The sequence below is a fragment of the Anarhichas minor genome, unplaced genomic scaffold, assembly GCF_050575085.1.
Source record: "Anarhichas minor isolate MPS153535 unplaced genomic scaffold, ASM5057508v1 ptg000009l, whole genome shotgun sequence".
NCBI lineage: Eukaryota > Metazoa > Chordata > Actinopteri > Perciformes > Anarhichadidae > Anarhichas > Anarhichas minor.
In genome coordinates this window covers 3,789,931-3,807,154 of record NW_027466455.1, presented here as the reverse complement: position 1 = coordinate 3,807,154, position 17,224 = coordinate 3,789,931, and the positions used below count along the sequence as shown (strand labels likewise).

Here is a 17,224-nt window from a genome sequence, read left to right as displayed (position 1 = left end):
CGGGCGGCCCTGCAAAGCCAGCCTCTGAGATGCTCCCGGCTCTGCTGGGCTCTGATTGGTTCTCCTTCCAACCACAAAGTGAGGTTCCAGGATTTGGGGCCGGCTTCGCAGGACACGGGCACGAGAGGGTACTGCAAGGAGGAGGACGGTCTGAGCGCGCAGTGTCACCTGACCTCTGTCATGTAATGCCATGCGGGTACCGGACAGACGCTTCACAAAGCGAGCTAACCACATAATCCAGAGCCAGCGTTCAGTGATTCAATTTATGTTGCTACGGTAACCAATTATTAGGGTCAAGCACAGTCGTACACAGACTTGCGCTGCATTCGTGGTGTCGGAATAAATCGGAACAACTTGTTCCCGACTGGGAGAACAATCGGAGAAACATAGATCCCGACGGAGAAAATAATCGGAGAGATTGGGAGAATAATCAGCAAACTGCTGCAAACTGCAAACCCTGCTGTTTAGTATTCGGTTGTAACCGTAGTCCACAGAGTGACCTAGATTAGCTAGAAAAGTTCATTATTATTATTATTGTGGCTAAACCAGTAATGTCAATCCGTTATCACAAGTGATTGTGGGATGACTGTATTTGTATAAAAAGTGAGCTGAAATCTCAGCTTAGATTATTTTTAGCACGCTTTGTAAAAACAGATCTCTGACACTGCTGCTTCTCTGGACCGTTCCTTTCCCTCCACCAGACCACAGCAATCCAAACACCTGACTATGTACAGGGGGGGGGGCTCAACGTCATACACACCTGTATAGATCATACTGATGTTTCTCGTATTGAGTTCCCCCCACTGTGTGTCCTGTACAGTCTGGTAACCCGCTCCAAACAGCAGTATGGTGACGTGTTCCACGACAATAATGTCCACACTCAATCTTAAAGCAGCATCAACATCCAGTGTCAATAATCACTGAGTCATTCACACAGCAGTGTACAGGTCATTACACATTATACGATGTAATCCATCCTCTTCCAACCAGCAAACCGATTCAAATCTTAAGGACTTCAATCCTTTTCCTTCACGATTATTCCAAAACCTTTTTTATTTTTTTCATTCAGTCCCAATGCATGAAGGCAAAGCCGATCTCAATTGATGCAACATCTTTGGTGAATTTGCAGTTTTTGCTACAGATGAAAGGTTTTTCTCCGTGTCACATTCAGACACTCGATACATTCAGTAAACAGAAAGGTTTGTTGTTTTTGTTGCCCTTTGTGAGGAGTTCGGCTCTCCGTGGGCCCAAGCGAGACCAAACGGCCGCCCACCTTCCAGTTCTCTGGGGGGGCACTGCGACCGCTCTTCCGAGCTGACCGCCCAAAAGGATCTGGAGGTGTGGATGTTGCTCGGGTGCGGCTACGGGGGGGGGTGTTAGATGAATACTGTGGAGAGTCCCTGTGGGACCGTACAGGGTGTAAGGCAGAGAGAGAAGCACCATTTGAATTACAGCTGACAGGGCATCCATGACGACCAAGCCACACTTCAAATCCCAGTGTCGGATTGCTTTTTTCAGCAGTGTTTAAGGACTTTTAGAGGAACGACGCCAAGCGGCTGCTTTTCCAAGGCAACATGGAGACCGGGGTGTGGTGTTCATGCGGGACTGTGCTGCAACCTGTCAGATACGTAACACACCGCCAACACTATTCACAGCTCATACAACACATACTGCCTCAGCAAAAAATCCTTCACGCATTCACCTCCATGTAGATACAGACTGTTCTATCAGACACTACTCAGATCGTTGCCAATCACTGCTAATGCCACGTTCATGTCACGTGTGGGCTTCTACTAGCTTCTTTGTTTTTAACATCTGGTTGGCAGTTTTTAAAGATGTGTTAATTGGTTCGGGGGTAACCAGAGACCCAACCAGCCGATCGGAACCATGAGCGTGTCAAGAGGCACGCATGGGTCCAAGCAATAGCTGAAATGACACAACTTTGGAGATTGTAAAGACCGGCGCAAGAGCCAAACAGAGCTCCCAAGTCGTAATTGTGACTGGGAAACGGTTATCGGACATATCCGACATGGAAAAGCAATCAAACAGAGATGCCTCTGCTAAAAGTCTGTCAAAACAAGACGAACACAACTCGGATAGAGCGCTGTAACTCTCAAACATGGGGTCGTCTTTTTGTTGTCTGGGAAAGTGAACGTTCTCAAGTTAGTAAATCCAATAGCTACCTTCCATTACGTGAACACGGCATTATTCACTATTGCTGCATTTCCACCGCATGGTACGGTATGGCTAGCTCATCTTTACTCGCTCTGTTTTGGTTTTCCTCGGTCGAGGTTTCTTGTGAGCTGAGCCGATACAAAAGGGTGCAGACCACCGATTGGTTGGTTGGGGAGAATCGTCACTAACTCGACACGGGACATCCTGCATCAATATCGTCAATGGCGACCGCGGTACCAAAAGCGAGTCGGGCCAAACCACGCAGTGGAAATGAGGCACATGTTGCATTGTGGGATAACTCAAGTCACCCACATAAGGTTCAATAATTCTCACCAGAGATTCTGAGCAGTGCTATAAAACGACAGACTAAATATCAGACAGTATAGAAAAACGGTGAATAACTTCAGATCTCGTTCAGGAACATACGAGAACTCTTCAGGCAAACAACAAAGCGTTGGCACTACAGAACAAGGAAGCAATAAAACTATCTACAAAAAGTTAAGCTACGTTATTAGGAAAGTTGGGTACAAAGTGTAAAAAGAGCAGGCGGAGAGTGTAAACACACACACACACTGAAGAGTATAATATGGAGCGTAAATATGCTCTCTTACACACTGTTAATAGTAGAAACACAAAAATGCTCACAGTAATATGTACAACCATCACAACTTTCCAAAAGCACTCGTAATGACACTATTCAAGATCCTACAGCTAACTACTGCTGCTAACTTCATCTACATGGCTAAAAGACTTCTAGTTTTCTACGTTTTTGTGCCAACTGATTCAAACTCCTCTCTGACTTCATCTTTCCCACTTTTCCACTCTTGCAAATCTTTTTCCACTGTGGCCATTTTGAACGTGTTTGTCCGATCATCTAACGGTGTGTTCAGACCAAACGCGACGCGGATTTCTCACGCGGAAAGATTACATACAAAGTCAATGCAAATACGCAAATGAACGCGAATACGCGTTGGTTTAAATGGTTCAACTTTAGCGTCAAATTTAGTAAACAGAAATAAACATTGCCAGGGGAAGCAACATCTATGGAGTTAAGCCCCTCTTGCTTTCCGGAAGGAGAACTCCAATTGGCTATTCAGGGAGAATATTCGCAAGTTGCAAAATACACCAAAAACGCTCCAGTTGCCGTATTCGCGCAAGTAACATGATGTGAAAATCTTAATTGTAATTGCAATAAATTTGGCAAACTTGATGATTTTTACAGATTCCGAACCAGTTTTTGTTACTCTCCTAGTGATGGGTATTAAGAATTAAGATATATACAGTTTATTACCTGTCATTAGGAGGGCAGCTGGAGAGGGTATCCAGTGGAGGTTTTGACTACAGTATGCAATGTTTTTTTAAGAGCGTGTCCCCGTTTGTTAGCATTTCTTACATGCGGATTATGCGCTTTACATTCCGGCTAACGGCTTCGTGCTAATCCAATAATCAACGTTTAGTGGTCAAGAAAAATGTAGCAATGTGCCGGCTTAGCTAGCTTATGTTTTATGTGGAAGGGAATCTTCACAGGAAAACTCCACAGGATTCCTTTACATTGTATTTAGCAACTTATGCTCGGGCCAATAGCCGTCTGGGCTACACTATCGAAAATCTCTTTCGCTTTTGTGTTTCGTGTAATGCTACTTTTATACATCTTAGCATAATGCTACACACGATGATGTAAATTTAAAATGGCCACCATGGATAAAGACACAATTTTTGAATTGTTCTGCACACACTGGCACCTCAGCGCTAACACAATAAAACATAGTACAAACAATATTAGCTTTTGAATGTAGCAGTTGTATCTTCAACACAAAGTCACATTTCACACATTTATCTGCCTGTCCACGAGCCTCGTCACGGCCTGCTTTGACCAAAGTGTCGAGGTCTTCTCTTTTTCAAATAGCTTCCCACTGAAGAAAATCTCTTTTCAAATTAACAGACAGAGAAGAACGCGCTGTGCATTTTCAAGCTCTAACTGCAGTGGAACTGATTCAGCTAGCATCGTTTTTATGCTACATGCTACAAGAATGCTGAGTCGTTAAAATTCCTGAACTTCTTTCTTTTGAATTCAAATTCAAGTTTTTGTTCCTTGACTTAACTACTCTCATCACAACTATTTCAACATCACCACTTTTGAAAAACCAAGCGAGGCTCCCTTCATTAGGCATTATCATTTGAAAAAAACAGAATATTTACACTATAAAAAGTCACATGTTGTAAGTAGACAGAAATGTTTGGACGCCTTATTTTTCCCCACTGCAAAAAGATCCAAATCTGAATAAGGCAACTTTGTACATCAAGATAGACAACATGAGGGTATACGTGAAGCAACATGTAGCAACTAATGATGCAACTGTCACATGATGTAAACAGTAGCTACCTGCAGTAAGTCCAGTTCTATGAGGTACGTCCCACTAATGGACTTTATCAGCTAATAGTGGAGCCCATTTAAGGGCAGCAAACATGTTCCAAGTGGGTCAAAATGTAATTAAACCTCATGCACTATCAATGATTATTGATAGCATTATCATCATAGTCACAGATTTTATCCGCATAATTATAGCATAAGTGTACTGAAAATGAAATAAAATAAATTATAAAGTCACATGTAGGAATAAGAGAAACTTACATTGTCATCATTACCTGCCAAGTTTGTCAGCAGGATTACAGAAAAACTAGTGGGCTGATTTTAATGAAATTTGGTGGAAGGGTGTAGCATTGGTGAAGAAACAACAGATCTCAATCACAGGGCTGATACACGCAATTTTTTTCACTTATGGGAGCGGCCTAGGCGGAGGTCGGCGCTCTCCAAATCCTTTTTAGTTACATGGTGTAACCTGAGTTCTATGAGTCCAAGCTTTGCCCTTAGTTTAACGTGTTACTTCCCTCTATGAAGTTACACTAACCGTGATAATGGTTTACTACCTACATTCAACACATTTTATCACCGCATTTCATAAATGATTACATAATCAGTTGCTACAAGGCTTTGAATAGAAATCTGGGGAATATTGCCAAATGTTCTTCATTTCACTCTTCTGTGATTATGTGCAGTGTTGCTACAGTTTATATATGTCGCTGTACATCAACAAAAGTAACATCTATGACTTGCCACAAGTAATCAGTTATGTGTCAAAAGGGGGAAACTGCTAAATTCCATTCAGTCAAGAAATGAGATATTGCTGATAGCTGGAACAAGACTTTCATTCATCAAAAAAAAAAAGAAGACTGGGCTTGTCTCACAGCGCTCCCTGGTTCACATTTAATTCAGCTATAATCACTCTGCAAGTCACAAATCAGTGTCCTAAAATTCAATCAAATCAATCTGTAAACTCACCCGCCTTAAATTCAGCTCACTACACAGTGACTGACTCCCTGTGAACTCAAAGAAGCTCGACACACACCTATAGAAGCTCAGAAGAGTTTCTTTCTCCAACGTATATTAAGACTAACCACGATTTGTATTTTCTTTTTCAGTATTCCAACTTCACTGTGTGTCTGGAGGTTAGTCAAATGCTACAACTCAACTCTGCTCACAGCAGAGGAATCTGAGTACATGCTGAAGGCTGGATTACTTACATTGTCAGTGGTGTTCGAACAGTAAACAATAAATAACTATATACACGTACTTTTGGCAAGGTGCGATACACTGTCGGCCATGTTTACAGCTGAGAATTTTTAAAAATCACTTTCAGCGCAAATGGACTACAAATCCCAATGTTTACAGCACGGAGCTGCAAGATCAACCAGGACATGCTACACAATAGACAGTCTATCCTGTAGCATGTTAGTGGCTGTATGTGTGTATGTTAGTGTGTGTGTGTGTGCAGGGGGCTTAGGTGGGGAATGTTTGGGAAAAAGCAAATGTTGGTGGGTGACCTGTGTGTGTGTGTGTGTGTGTGTGTGTGTGTGTGTGTGTGTGAGAAAGGTATGTGAGTGTGTTACACGGCATTCTCTTCAGTGGGTGGTTCAGCATTGGGTGGCTCCAGGAGAGTCTGCTGGACTGCAAAGACAAAAAATACAGACTCATTTATATACAGATCATTTCTATCAGCTAATATGAAGTACGTCTAATAGAGATGTGTTTTTTAAATGTATTATACACCGTAGAGAACGAGAGAGTGTCGGTGTTACACCGTAGAGAACGAGACAGTGCCGGTGTTAAACCGTAGAGAACGAGACAGTTCCGGTGTTACACCGTAGAGAACGAGACAGTGCCGGTATTACACCTTAGAGAACGAGACAGTGCCGGTGTTACACCGTAGAGAACGAGACAGTGCCGGTGTTACACCGTAGAGAACGAGACAGTGCCGGTGTTAAACCGTAGAGAACGAGACAGTGCCGGTGTTAAACCGTAGAGAACGAGACAGTGCCGGTGTTACACCGTAGAGAACGAGACAGTGCCGGTATTACACCTTAGAGAACGAGACAGTGCCGGTGTTACACCGTAGAGAACGAGACAGTGCCGGTGTTACACCGTAGAGAACGAGACAGTGCCGGTGTTACACCGTAGAGAACGAGACAGTGCCGGTGTTAAACCGTAGAGAACGAGACAGTGCCGGTATTACACCTTAGAGAACGAGACAGTGCCGGTGTTACACCGTAGAGAACGAGACACTGCCGGTGTTAAACCGTAGAGAACGAGACAGTGCCGGTGTTACACCGTAGAGAACGAGACAGTGCCGGTGTTACACCGTAGAGAACGAGACAGTGCCGGTGTTACACCGTAGAGAACGAGAGAGTGCCGGTGTTACACCGTAGAGAACGAGAGAGTGCCGGTGTTACACCGTAGAGAACGAGACAGTGCCGGTGTTACACCGTAGAGAACGAGACAGTGCCGGTGTTACACCGTAGAGAACGAGAGAGACTTTTATTTTTTCCTATTTGTTTTCTATAGTGATAGATGAGACTGGAAAAGAGTGTACAGTAGATGTGAGTAGAGTGCAGTAGAGAAGTGCTTACCTTGTGGTTCTGTAGCCACCACGGCCTCAGGGTTCTCAGCCTTCACCATGTCAGTATTCAGGCTCTCTGTCAAGAAGCAACAACACATTTAGTGAACATCAACAAATACTGTGCCACCGCTGCTGCTACCACCGCTACTAGTGTTGCTCTACTTCTACTAACAAAGCTTTCATCACTAGTACTACAACCGATGAGTAGGTGTTATCTCCTGGGTTGGGTTGCAACAGCTATTCATAAATGAAATGTTGAAACATTAACTAGTTCTTCATAAGTTCTTAGTGACAACTCGCTAGTTTCAAACTAGTGATTTACTAAATCAGGTTGCACCATTTAAGCTAGGCTGTTCAATCAAGAGCAATCAACTATAGAAGGTAGTTTAATGCTAGCATCACAAGCTAGCATCACTTCCAAAAATTACAGTCCTAGAGGCGCAAAAGATATATGTATTGTAAAAAAAAAACATAATTAAGATCAACATTATCTTTAAACAGCAATGATCATGTTTCAGATCAGATATACAGTATAAGCTGTGTGGCTGTAGGTCATGTGACTAGTACAGCATAAAATTCTACTTCTTTTTTTGTTCCGTACTGACAGCAGCGAAACACTGGTGAGGTCGATGTCCTCAGGTTAAAACACATAACAGTGATATAAAAGCCTTACGTTGTATTCCGAAGCACAGCTTCTTCTTCTGGTAGGAGATGTAGCTGGTGATTGCGGCCATCAGCGCCATAGCAACCGCACTAACGATCCCTGCAATGGTGCCCACTTCTGCCGTGGTCTCTGCAAACACACACAGATATAATTATATATATATATATATATATAGGGAAGTCCAGCAGCCAGAGAGACAGACGTTCATTTATGAACAAACACTAGAGAAGGAGAAAACCCACCAGTGTTGTCGTCATACTGGTTTATTTCATCTTTTTCACCACTGGGACGTCCACCTGAGGAAACAGAGTAACAGCAGGGTTACATTCCTTCAGCTACTGGCTTCTACCGGGGTTTTCTATAAAGGTGCAGACATTACCTTTGCCTTTGTCAGGTTTGTAGGTATCGTCTTTGCTGACATCCAACAGATCGTCGTCAGAAAGTCCGCCTGAAAGAGACCAGATAATCAGTGAGGAAGAAGAACAGGATCTCTAATTGATAAACTGTCAGTTAAATGTCGCTCCTTAAAGGTACAGGACACTCTAAACTCCATCACGTGGTGAAGCTGCTCTGTTGTGTTTTCAGTCCAGGTTGTTGAGACTCTGCAAGGCTTAGTGCTCAAATCAGATTTTATATTTGCCAATATCAGACTCCAGTGTGAACTGGTCACAGCAAATTGGTGAGCAGACGATCAAGCAGGACGAGGAAGAAAGAGAGCCTCGTTTTCAAAGGTGGCTTTTTGCGGAGCGACGGCTGCTACCTCTGTGCGAGGATGCGGTCGCAGCCAGCAGTGGTGGGATCGTGAATGGCTTCACTGAAACAGATTTCATCCAGAATTTCAGGATGTCGAGGGTTAAACCTCATCTGTTAACGCCTCAAGAGCTCCCGAACAGCGCAGAACTGTGACCAATCAAGAGCGACGAAAGAGTCGCATGAATTCCAATTTGACTGTTCGGACTGAGGTCGCATCGCAAAAAAAGAGCTGTATCTGATTTAGGACCTCATGCGAAAGTGGCCCAAATCTGAATTTAAAAGATCAGATTCCATGATATTTGTTCTGTTCACTGTTTATGAAAAAAAACTACAAAAATACAGATCTGAGGCCCCTTTTGCCTGCAGTCTCTATTTGAAACATCCACATGCTCCATCTGGACTTCCATGAGAAAAGTCAACATTGTAAATATTAACATTAACATGTATGTTTCCTGTACCTTTTAAAGTAAAAAGTGATTTGCCTGCGATGCAGAATTTCTACTCAAAATAATCCGACCGATACTGGATTTCTGAGGCTGATCATGTGACGATATTTCGTATCAAAAAATAACAGTAATAAATAATTATTTTTTTCAACTGTTTTGAACCACATACTTTTTTTTGTCATATCTGCCGTCATATACACAATTACTGATATCTATCAGCAGAGGGGATGATGAGCAACAGATGGAAACAATGAGCTCCCTCTCTTGACATGTCGAGTGTTATTTAGTTCTTCTGCAGCGCTCAACAACAGAGTACTTCTTCAAGCAGACTGTGGGTTTAATTGTGCCGATGGTGGAGCCACGGAAACTGTCTAAAGTTCAAATTATATTTTCTGTTGAGCTTTGGGAGTTTTTTTCTCAGGACATCTGAGGAGAATCTTACGTCCACTGCTTAAGTCCTTCTTTCAGAGCTTTTACAATACTGCACAACAAAGTCAAACTTGGTTAGAATCCCCCCCTGATGTGTTTTCACACTAAATAACTCGAAGGATGTCTGTTGGAGAAGTCGAATGGAGACACAGGTGATGGATAGGTTTGGACTGCAGTATAGTTATTAAGGGCGAGGGTTCTTTATAATCTGATCCCAAGCTAATGAATTTAAAATGCCCAGCCTTGAATATACTGCAGATAATGACTAGTCATTTAAAGCTGCTATGTGTAGAACTTGTCCGTGATTGGAGCATCTAATCATCATCTGTTCTGATGTCACAGGTTGTTCATATTCTACACATAGTGGCTTTAATTCCACATGAAATCTTTGTTTTTTACAAATGCTAGTCCTACGGGAGACACTCCCACCCACCTCCCTGCCCCTTGTTCTTATCCTTGACACCAATGTCATTGTTGGGGTCCAAGGCATCAGCCAGGTCAAAGTCATCCGCAGCTGTAGATGTCAAAAGGTCGGTGGTCAATGTTTTTGCAAAATAAAGGCAGAAGCAGGAGTCTTAAAAAAACGCATTACAACAGATAAACTGAGATGGTAATAAGGAGTGAAATTAAGAGAAAGTAATATATGCTGTCACGTGTGAGCTATAGACTGAATATGAAGATGGACGACGTGACAGCTCCCCAAAAGTGAAGCCAAATTATCTGGATCGCCGTGTATCCAGATAACCCCGCCCCCTCCATGTTAGCGAATGGGACACAAGCCAAACTAAAGTAGACGTTAAGTACATTTTTTACATGACAGAAACAATTGTTTCTGTCATTTTAAGTAGTTTGTATCACGCTGATGTATGTTCAAGTTTTCATTTTTCTGTTAAAGTTTGGTTTGAATTAGTTAGTGTGACATCATCATTGACAGCTGTCCGGGCGAATGAGTCTTTGTGGAGGCTCAAGAATTGTACGTAGAGTAGAAACGACGACTTGAGATGAACATCTGATAGGATAATTAAAATAAAGATATGATTATGTATATAGAGATCTTTACAGTCACTGACCGTGTTGCTAACTAGCTTAGCGACATTTCAGTTAGCCAGTGCTGTCTGTCCTTTGCGTGTGTTCATATCCTGGCAGACCTGCAGATAACATTTCTAAAATACAAATCATGAGTATGTGTAATAGCACATGCGTTAAGTGGATCATACATGTATTTATAGAGATATAAACAGCTACAGTGGTGCTAACGTAGCAGCTAGGTGACTCTCATGCTAACAAGCTGTGTGTGCGCTCGACTCGTGATTGGGTCGGGGGAGGAAGTATGGGCGGGACCTAAATACCGCGATCCCAACTCTGGCCAAAATTATTATGTCAAAAGCACAAGATGGCAGCGCCCGTGTCCGGGATATTCTGGCTTCATTTTTCTACAGCGGGGTGATGTGCGTCGTCCATCTTTACACACTGTCCACAGTGCGGACTAGCTAACTAACATATGACATAATGTGTTCCTCCGATACCTCATTGATAATTCAACGATCACTTACAGCGTAACTCCCACACTATATTCATGCTAAGCTAAGCTACATGTAGCTACACGTAGAGCTTTCAGATAACAATCAAAATGTTATATGTGATACCTCCGCGTATTGATTTTATTGTTCTATATGTGCATTTCCACTGCTTCTGCTTTGTCACTGTTAAGCTACAGCTAATGAAACTCATTACTTCCTGCTCTTATTTCACAATAAAAGCCAACTACCTTTTTAATGTTAAAGGACAAGTGTGAAGGATTTCGGTTGGATTTATTGTCAGAAATGGAATACAATAATCATAACTAGGTATTCATTATCATATTTGTAATCACATGAACTTAAGAATTGTGGTGTTTTCGTTGTCTTAGAATGGGCCCTTCAGATCTACAAAGGGAGCAGGTCCTCTTCATGTTGCACTGCCATGTTTCTACAGTAGCCCAGAACGGACAAACTAAACAGTTTCATGTTTTTACGTTTCCTGAAGGCCACCGTAGTTCTCCGACACACTTGGAAAGGGAAGGGTGAGCAGAGGGGTTTTCAGCTAGTTGTAATCTGCAAACTCACCACTAGATGCCTCTAAATCCCACACACTGCTCCTTTAAACATCTGTGCAGGGCGTTTCCCCGACAGTATAGCTTACCACCTGATAATGTGGAACTGACTGGAATGAATCAGTGAGTGAGTAGAGTACTGGTATCAAGGACGAGGATCAAGACTACAGGTTAACATGGGGGCAAGTTGGATTAACAGCAAATTAAAGCAGAAGCAGATTAGAAATAAGAAAAAAGGCGTGTTTTTAATAAAGATCCAGTGCTCTCTGCAGTGGAGGCGTGGCCTCAGGAGGAAAGCTGGCTGTAAACACAGAGGAAGGGGCATCTCACCAGGCTTGGGTTTAGGCTTCACTGGGGCCTTGGTACCTGTGGGGACTTTGGGCACGACCTTGGGCGGGGCTTTGGTGGTGATGATGGTGGTGGTGGTGGTGCCATCCAGATCTAGTGCATGGAACATTGACAGCACAAATCTGTAGAACCACTGACTCCAGTGATGATAAGTTCACACAGCTAGATGAGGGTGGGGTTAAAAACACAAAAAGTAAGACGGTGTTGCAGATGAAAATAGTGTCAAATCGAATACATTTGCTCCACTACTCCTCAAATCAAATGTAACATTTTGGACTACATCACTGATTCCCATTGGTTCACACATCTAAATGATGCTGTCCAGGTTAAGCTGGTGTTGTATTACATCACTTTATACAATTATCATAGAACGAAATGATCAGAGTTGGTCTCTGCTGTGGGGGTCTTACCTCCTCCTGTTCCTCCAGCTGGTACTGCTGGCTTTGCTGGCTTTGGTGAAGGCGTCGTTGCTGAATTATACAGTCAAATAAAAGTTATTACTTTACCCTCATTCATAAGTAGATATCTTATAGTACGTTTGAGCTCATTAAGGAGAAATCTTGTACAGTATTGAATGTTTTTGCTGACCTTTTTTTAAAAACTACACATTTTTAGATTCTAGGGTGTATTTTTCTTACTGTCCCAGACGGAAGCCATTGGTTTCCAATCATTCTGTATGATATGATCTCATAATGATAAAGTAACGCTGATATAAATCAATGTAGACCTGATGTTATCAGAGGTCATACAACTCAAAGCTGATTTTCATATTGTACAAAACCAACTACGGTAATTACAAGAGAAACATTTCATAATCATAACATGTTCTAGTAATTTGGGGGTACAGATCTTGTTTTTATAAGATGCTGAGTATAGTTAGTTGAATCCAGCTCCGTTCAATTCAGACTTGTGCATTGCTCAAAGTGTTAAAAAAAAGCTACAGGTTCGCGGTAAGATTACCGTCGTGACTTTTACACAAAAGGCACTCAAGGGTTTTGACTTCATTGAGTGTTAACGTGTCCGGTGGTAGTCAACACGTTTCATGGCTTGCATCACTGTGTTTCAGGCTAACGAGTGACCGTGTTAACTGGTGACTCTCGGCCGAATGCGTCGTGGTTGCTCGTAGTGACGGCAGCTGTTTTTAACACAAACAGAACATGTAGGTGTCCTCGTAAAAGAGGACATGGGGAACATGCAAGACGAGCGGTGTTCTAGTGTACTTACCTGGTTTACTGTCACTATCCAGAGCGTCAGACAGTTCGAAGTCCTGAGACAGGACTACATTCCAGAGAGGACAGAGGAGACAGACACGTTACACTGAATCAAACACATAAAACCAAAAAGGATTCAAACTGGTCTCTTTCAACATTTTGTAGAGGACTGAGCATGTCTGGGATCAGTATTCCAGGCCCCTGCTGGAGTAACTGTGTCACACAGATACAAACCCGCGGCCCTGGTGCCAAACGGGGCCCTCGGTGCACTAATCCGCTCTATTTGTTGTCTGGACTGCAGAACAGAGATCATTTACCAGATGTGACACAAAGGCAGATACAAACAAACAGAAGCTCATTGGCTACCACTGACAAACAAACACATGGTGTGTGTGTGTGTGTGTGTGTGCGTGCGTGTGTGTGTATGTGTGTGTGTGTGCGTCTATCTTTGAGGACCTTTTGAGTTTTACAGAGGGAGGACATTTTGGCTTCACTTTTTCAAAGGCCTGTTTGAGTTTTTAAATCAATATTCATTTTTGCAGTGTTCATTTACAAAAACAAAACAGATTTCCTAAATGAAAGGGTAAACAATAAAATGAATCCACTCCATCTGATCCTGGTTGATGCTGTGGTTGTTCCTTCACTCTGCTTTATGCGTTTCTATTTTTTATAATAAATACCCAACTCTACAGCAGAAATAAAAGTGTTTACAGCCTGATACAAAAGACTGTTTTGGGTCTAAAACTCAACCATTACAATTTTTATTAAGGCTTATAGTTATGCATAATTTAGGGCGTGGTCACATTGAGTGACAGGTGGGTGTTAGCCGCTAGGCGTTGCTACAGCTAATTCAAGTAACTGAACTTGACCTCTTGGCCATCTTTGAGGTGTTTTTTTTAAAGAATGTTCATGCAATTTGGACATACTTTGGCTTTCTGTGAGGTTAATTGTACGCCGGGCAACCTGCTGGCCATTGTGTGTACGTTGGATGATGGTCTGGATGACCTCGTCAGTTTCCATGTGTAATGTCCTTGTTTCACCGAAACTTCGCTAAATCCTGGAATTACTGGCTTGTTAGCTTAGCTCTAAGGAGTCGGTCGTATATTTTTGCTGATAGTTACATTACAAACATGGCCTGTTATTTGCAGCCTAAATTAGCATCCCAATTAAAATCACAGTTGTCAACGGGAATTACGGCTGCACCTTGCTAACCAAGCTAGCTAGCACTAGCTGCTAACTTGGCTTTATGCTAACGGTGCCGCCCCTAACAGAGCCTCACTCTTCCCCAGCTCCAAAAAAAAAAAAAATGTGACAGCCGGAGTGGGTGGCACTTTGAGCTTCACTTTGGCTCTCCAGAAACCCATGGGCGACGTCACCGAGAATTTGTGCAACAAGCAACTACGCCTTGTGATTTACAAAATGCGTTAAAGTGCTAATTGTCGACCTGTGATGGAAACTTTGGTCTCCTGTGTGAAAGTCAGATGTGCTGCCCTCCACCACCCCGAGCCCATAACCTCTGCATGGCTACATAGACATATTCCCAATAGGCAAACTGGGCTGCGTTCTCATTCCTCCTCCAAGATGCCCTGCCCACCTACTGCCCAGTGCCAAGGGAATCGACCCAATGGCACTAATACATGCTGATACAGCAAACTCTCTTAACATGGGTAAAATAAGCTCCAAGTGAGGTATTATTTTAAAAATGGGGAAACGGCAACACTGGTGTTGGATGTATACTCTGTAATACCAAGAGTCCAGGTATCAGGGGATACAAATCTACAACAGTTATGAGCAGACACTGATTCCTGCCTCCAACCCCGACTAACTAATATTACCCTTAAGATAGCTATTTTTTAATTATACTTAAACTACCTGGCATAAGCATTTTCAATCTTATGCCTAACCCCCCCCCCCCCCCCCCCACACACACACACATGGCGAGCCAAAATTAATTCCCAGCATTTGCATCTCATTTGCATCTTAACATTGCACTTACTAGCCGACCACTGGTTGGGTAAATCCTTTTTTCCAGTTTATGTCCACACTCATATTTAAATCTATAGGTTATCATGCAGACCTTTGCTTGACAGAGTCCTCACACAGTAATCTAGCATTCACCTGGCTGTCTGGACGTGGTGGTGTACGCTGGAGACCAGTGGGTGTGAGGACAGGTGCTACAGTAATGCAGCACTAAATCATTTTGATTCTTCATCTTCTAAAGTGACTAACTTTTCAGATTAATTATACCAGAGAGTGACATCATTGTCAGGGGGGCAGGTGCCGCTGCAACCTAGACAGACAGGATACTGTGGGTGGTGCCACATCTCTTTGATCTATAATAACTCATGTCATATTTCATAAATTTATATTAAAAAAACTAAAATGACTGGATCTACTGTAAGAAACTCTATAGAATAATTCCACTTAATGTAACAATGTGTAATTACTGAACCTATTACTGCTGGTTATAAGCATCAGTAATATCTGGAAAAAATGCCCAAAATAACAGATTTAAGCTCACATGATAAAATCTATAACGCGTGCATGGAATAATAAAATAGTATTAATGTGAATGGACGTGTGATAGGAGTCTCTTTAACGTCTGCCTCCAGGCCGGTGGACCGTTACTCGGCCTTGAATCAAAGTGCGGCACAAAAGGCGGAACGTGTGCGGGACAAAGCCTTACCTCCCAGCGGCAGCAGCAGCGCCAGCAGCAGGCAGAACGACCACAGAGAGCGGCTAGCCATGGTTTCCACACACGCGAACAGTCGGTACAAAGTGATAAAAGAGCGGTTAAAGCCTGTCACCGTTCCGTTTGTCTGCAGCCTGAGGTTCAGCGCTGTCTAGAAAGCCGCAGACAAGGCGTTCACTACGGCCCCCTGTGACACTCCCACACGGTGCCCACTTCCTGCCATACCTTTCAAAATAAAACCCTCTGGTTTCCTTTGGCCAAATATAGAAAGTGATGAATGCCAGCAATGCTAAACGACCCCTAAACTATTTTATCAGTACGTGATGAATATGAAGTTTCAATCATATCCTGCAATTACATATCCCTTCCAGTCAGACACGTTTAAGACTTTTAAAATAATAACACATTAGCCCCAAGTTTGCCTGTCTCATGTAGCCTGTTAGCATTCGGGTCACAGAGGAAACATCACAGATTCTCAAATAGAATAAAGGTTGTTAAAAAAAAAATGGACTATTTCCAGAATCCACAAAGACTGCTCCAACCATCTGGATGAAAAAAATAAAATAAAAATGGATGAATGTGAAAACAAACTCAACACAGTGAAGCTCAAAGGTGGCAGTGGGAACACGAATGAAAGCTTGACTGGAGGGGGACTTTAAATTAAATTGCAGTGCACAAGATGAGTATGTCTGCTCTGCTGTCAGTCAGTGGAGGAAAGTAACTAACAACGTTTATTTAAAATTTGTAGGTGTTTTTACTTTACTTGAATATTTATTTTTTCTGCTACTTTCTACTTCTATTCCACTACAATTTAAAGGGAAATAGTAGATCAATTTTGAAAAAAGAGAAAAAAAAAAAAAACATGATATGGTAATAGAATAAATACAATTTGTCATTTGTCATGTTTGACATGTCTATTAGAAAGATCTCCCATTTAAACTTTAGATGGTTTCATTGAAAATTTAAAAAACGTAATCTTTAATTATTCATCTCATGTACCCTGTGTTCACACCAAACGCGGCACGAATTATTCGCGCGAATAGATTACATACAAGTCTATGCACAGACACCATGAGACTGGAGTGACTGCATTTGTCATGGCACGGCGCGTTTGGCGCGTTTGACGCGAAATCGCGTCAACCGCGCCGCGCCAAAACGCCCATAACACGTGAGTTGAAATTTTTCAACTTTGCCGAAAAAATGGCGTAATGCTGCAGTGCGATAGCCTATCAGCGTTGAGATGTTTCTCCTGTCATCACTGACGTCCTGCCGTTGTTGAATCAGGAAACAAATACTGTAGCCGTCTGTCTTCAACCAGAGCTCTACGATACCTCATATCAATAGAGACCAGACCAAACTATGTGTATAAATGTGTGTGTGTGTAAACCATATGGTACAAACAATGAAAAAGATGCTGCCGTATTTACGTCTACATGACGTTATGTTGAGTGTTGATGGA

The 17,224-nt window shown here is 42.5% G+C and overlaps 1 protein-coding gene across 1 annotated transcript; it reads right to left on the bottom strand.

The window, feature by feature from the left end:
• Positions 1-4,866: 4,866 nt before the first annotated feature.
• On the bottom strand, positions 4,867-16,744 carry cd99l2 (CD99 molecule-like 2). Its single transcript, XM_076086862.1, has 10 exons — positions 15,760-16,744; positions 13,096-13,140; positions 12,273-12,332; positions 11,845-11,955; positions 9,856-9,936; positions 8,174-8,242; positions 8,037-8,090; positions 7,804-7,923; positions 7,141-7,206; positions 4,867-6,181 (listed from the first exon to the last, which is right to left on the bottom strand). Exons 1-10 carry the CDS (start codon positions 15,818-15,820, stop codon positions 6,120-6,122), a joined length of 729 nt encoding a protein of 242 aa, XP_075942977.1. The 5' UTR covers positions 15,821-16,744; the 3' UTR covers positions 4,867-6,119.
• Positions 16,745-17,224: the final 480 nt, after the last annotated feature.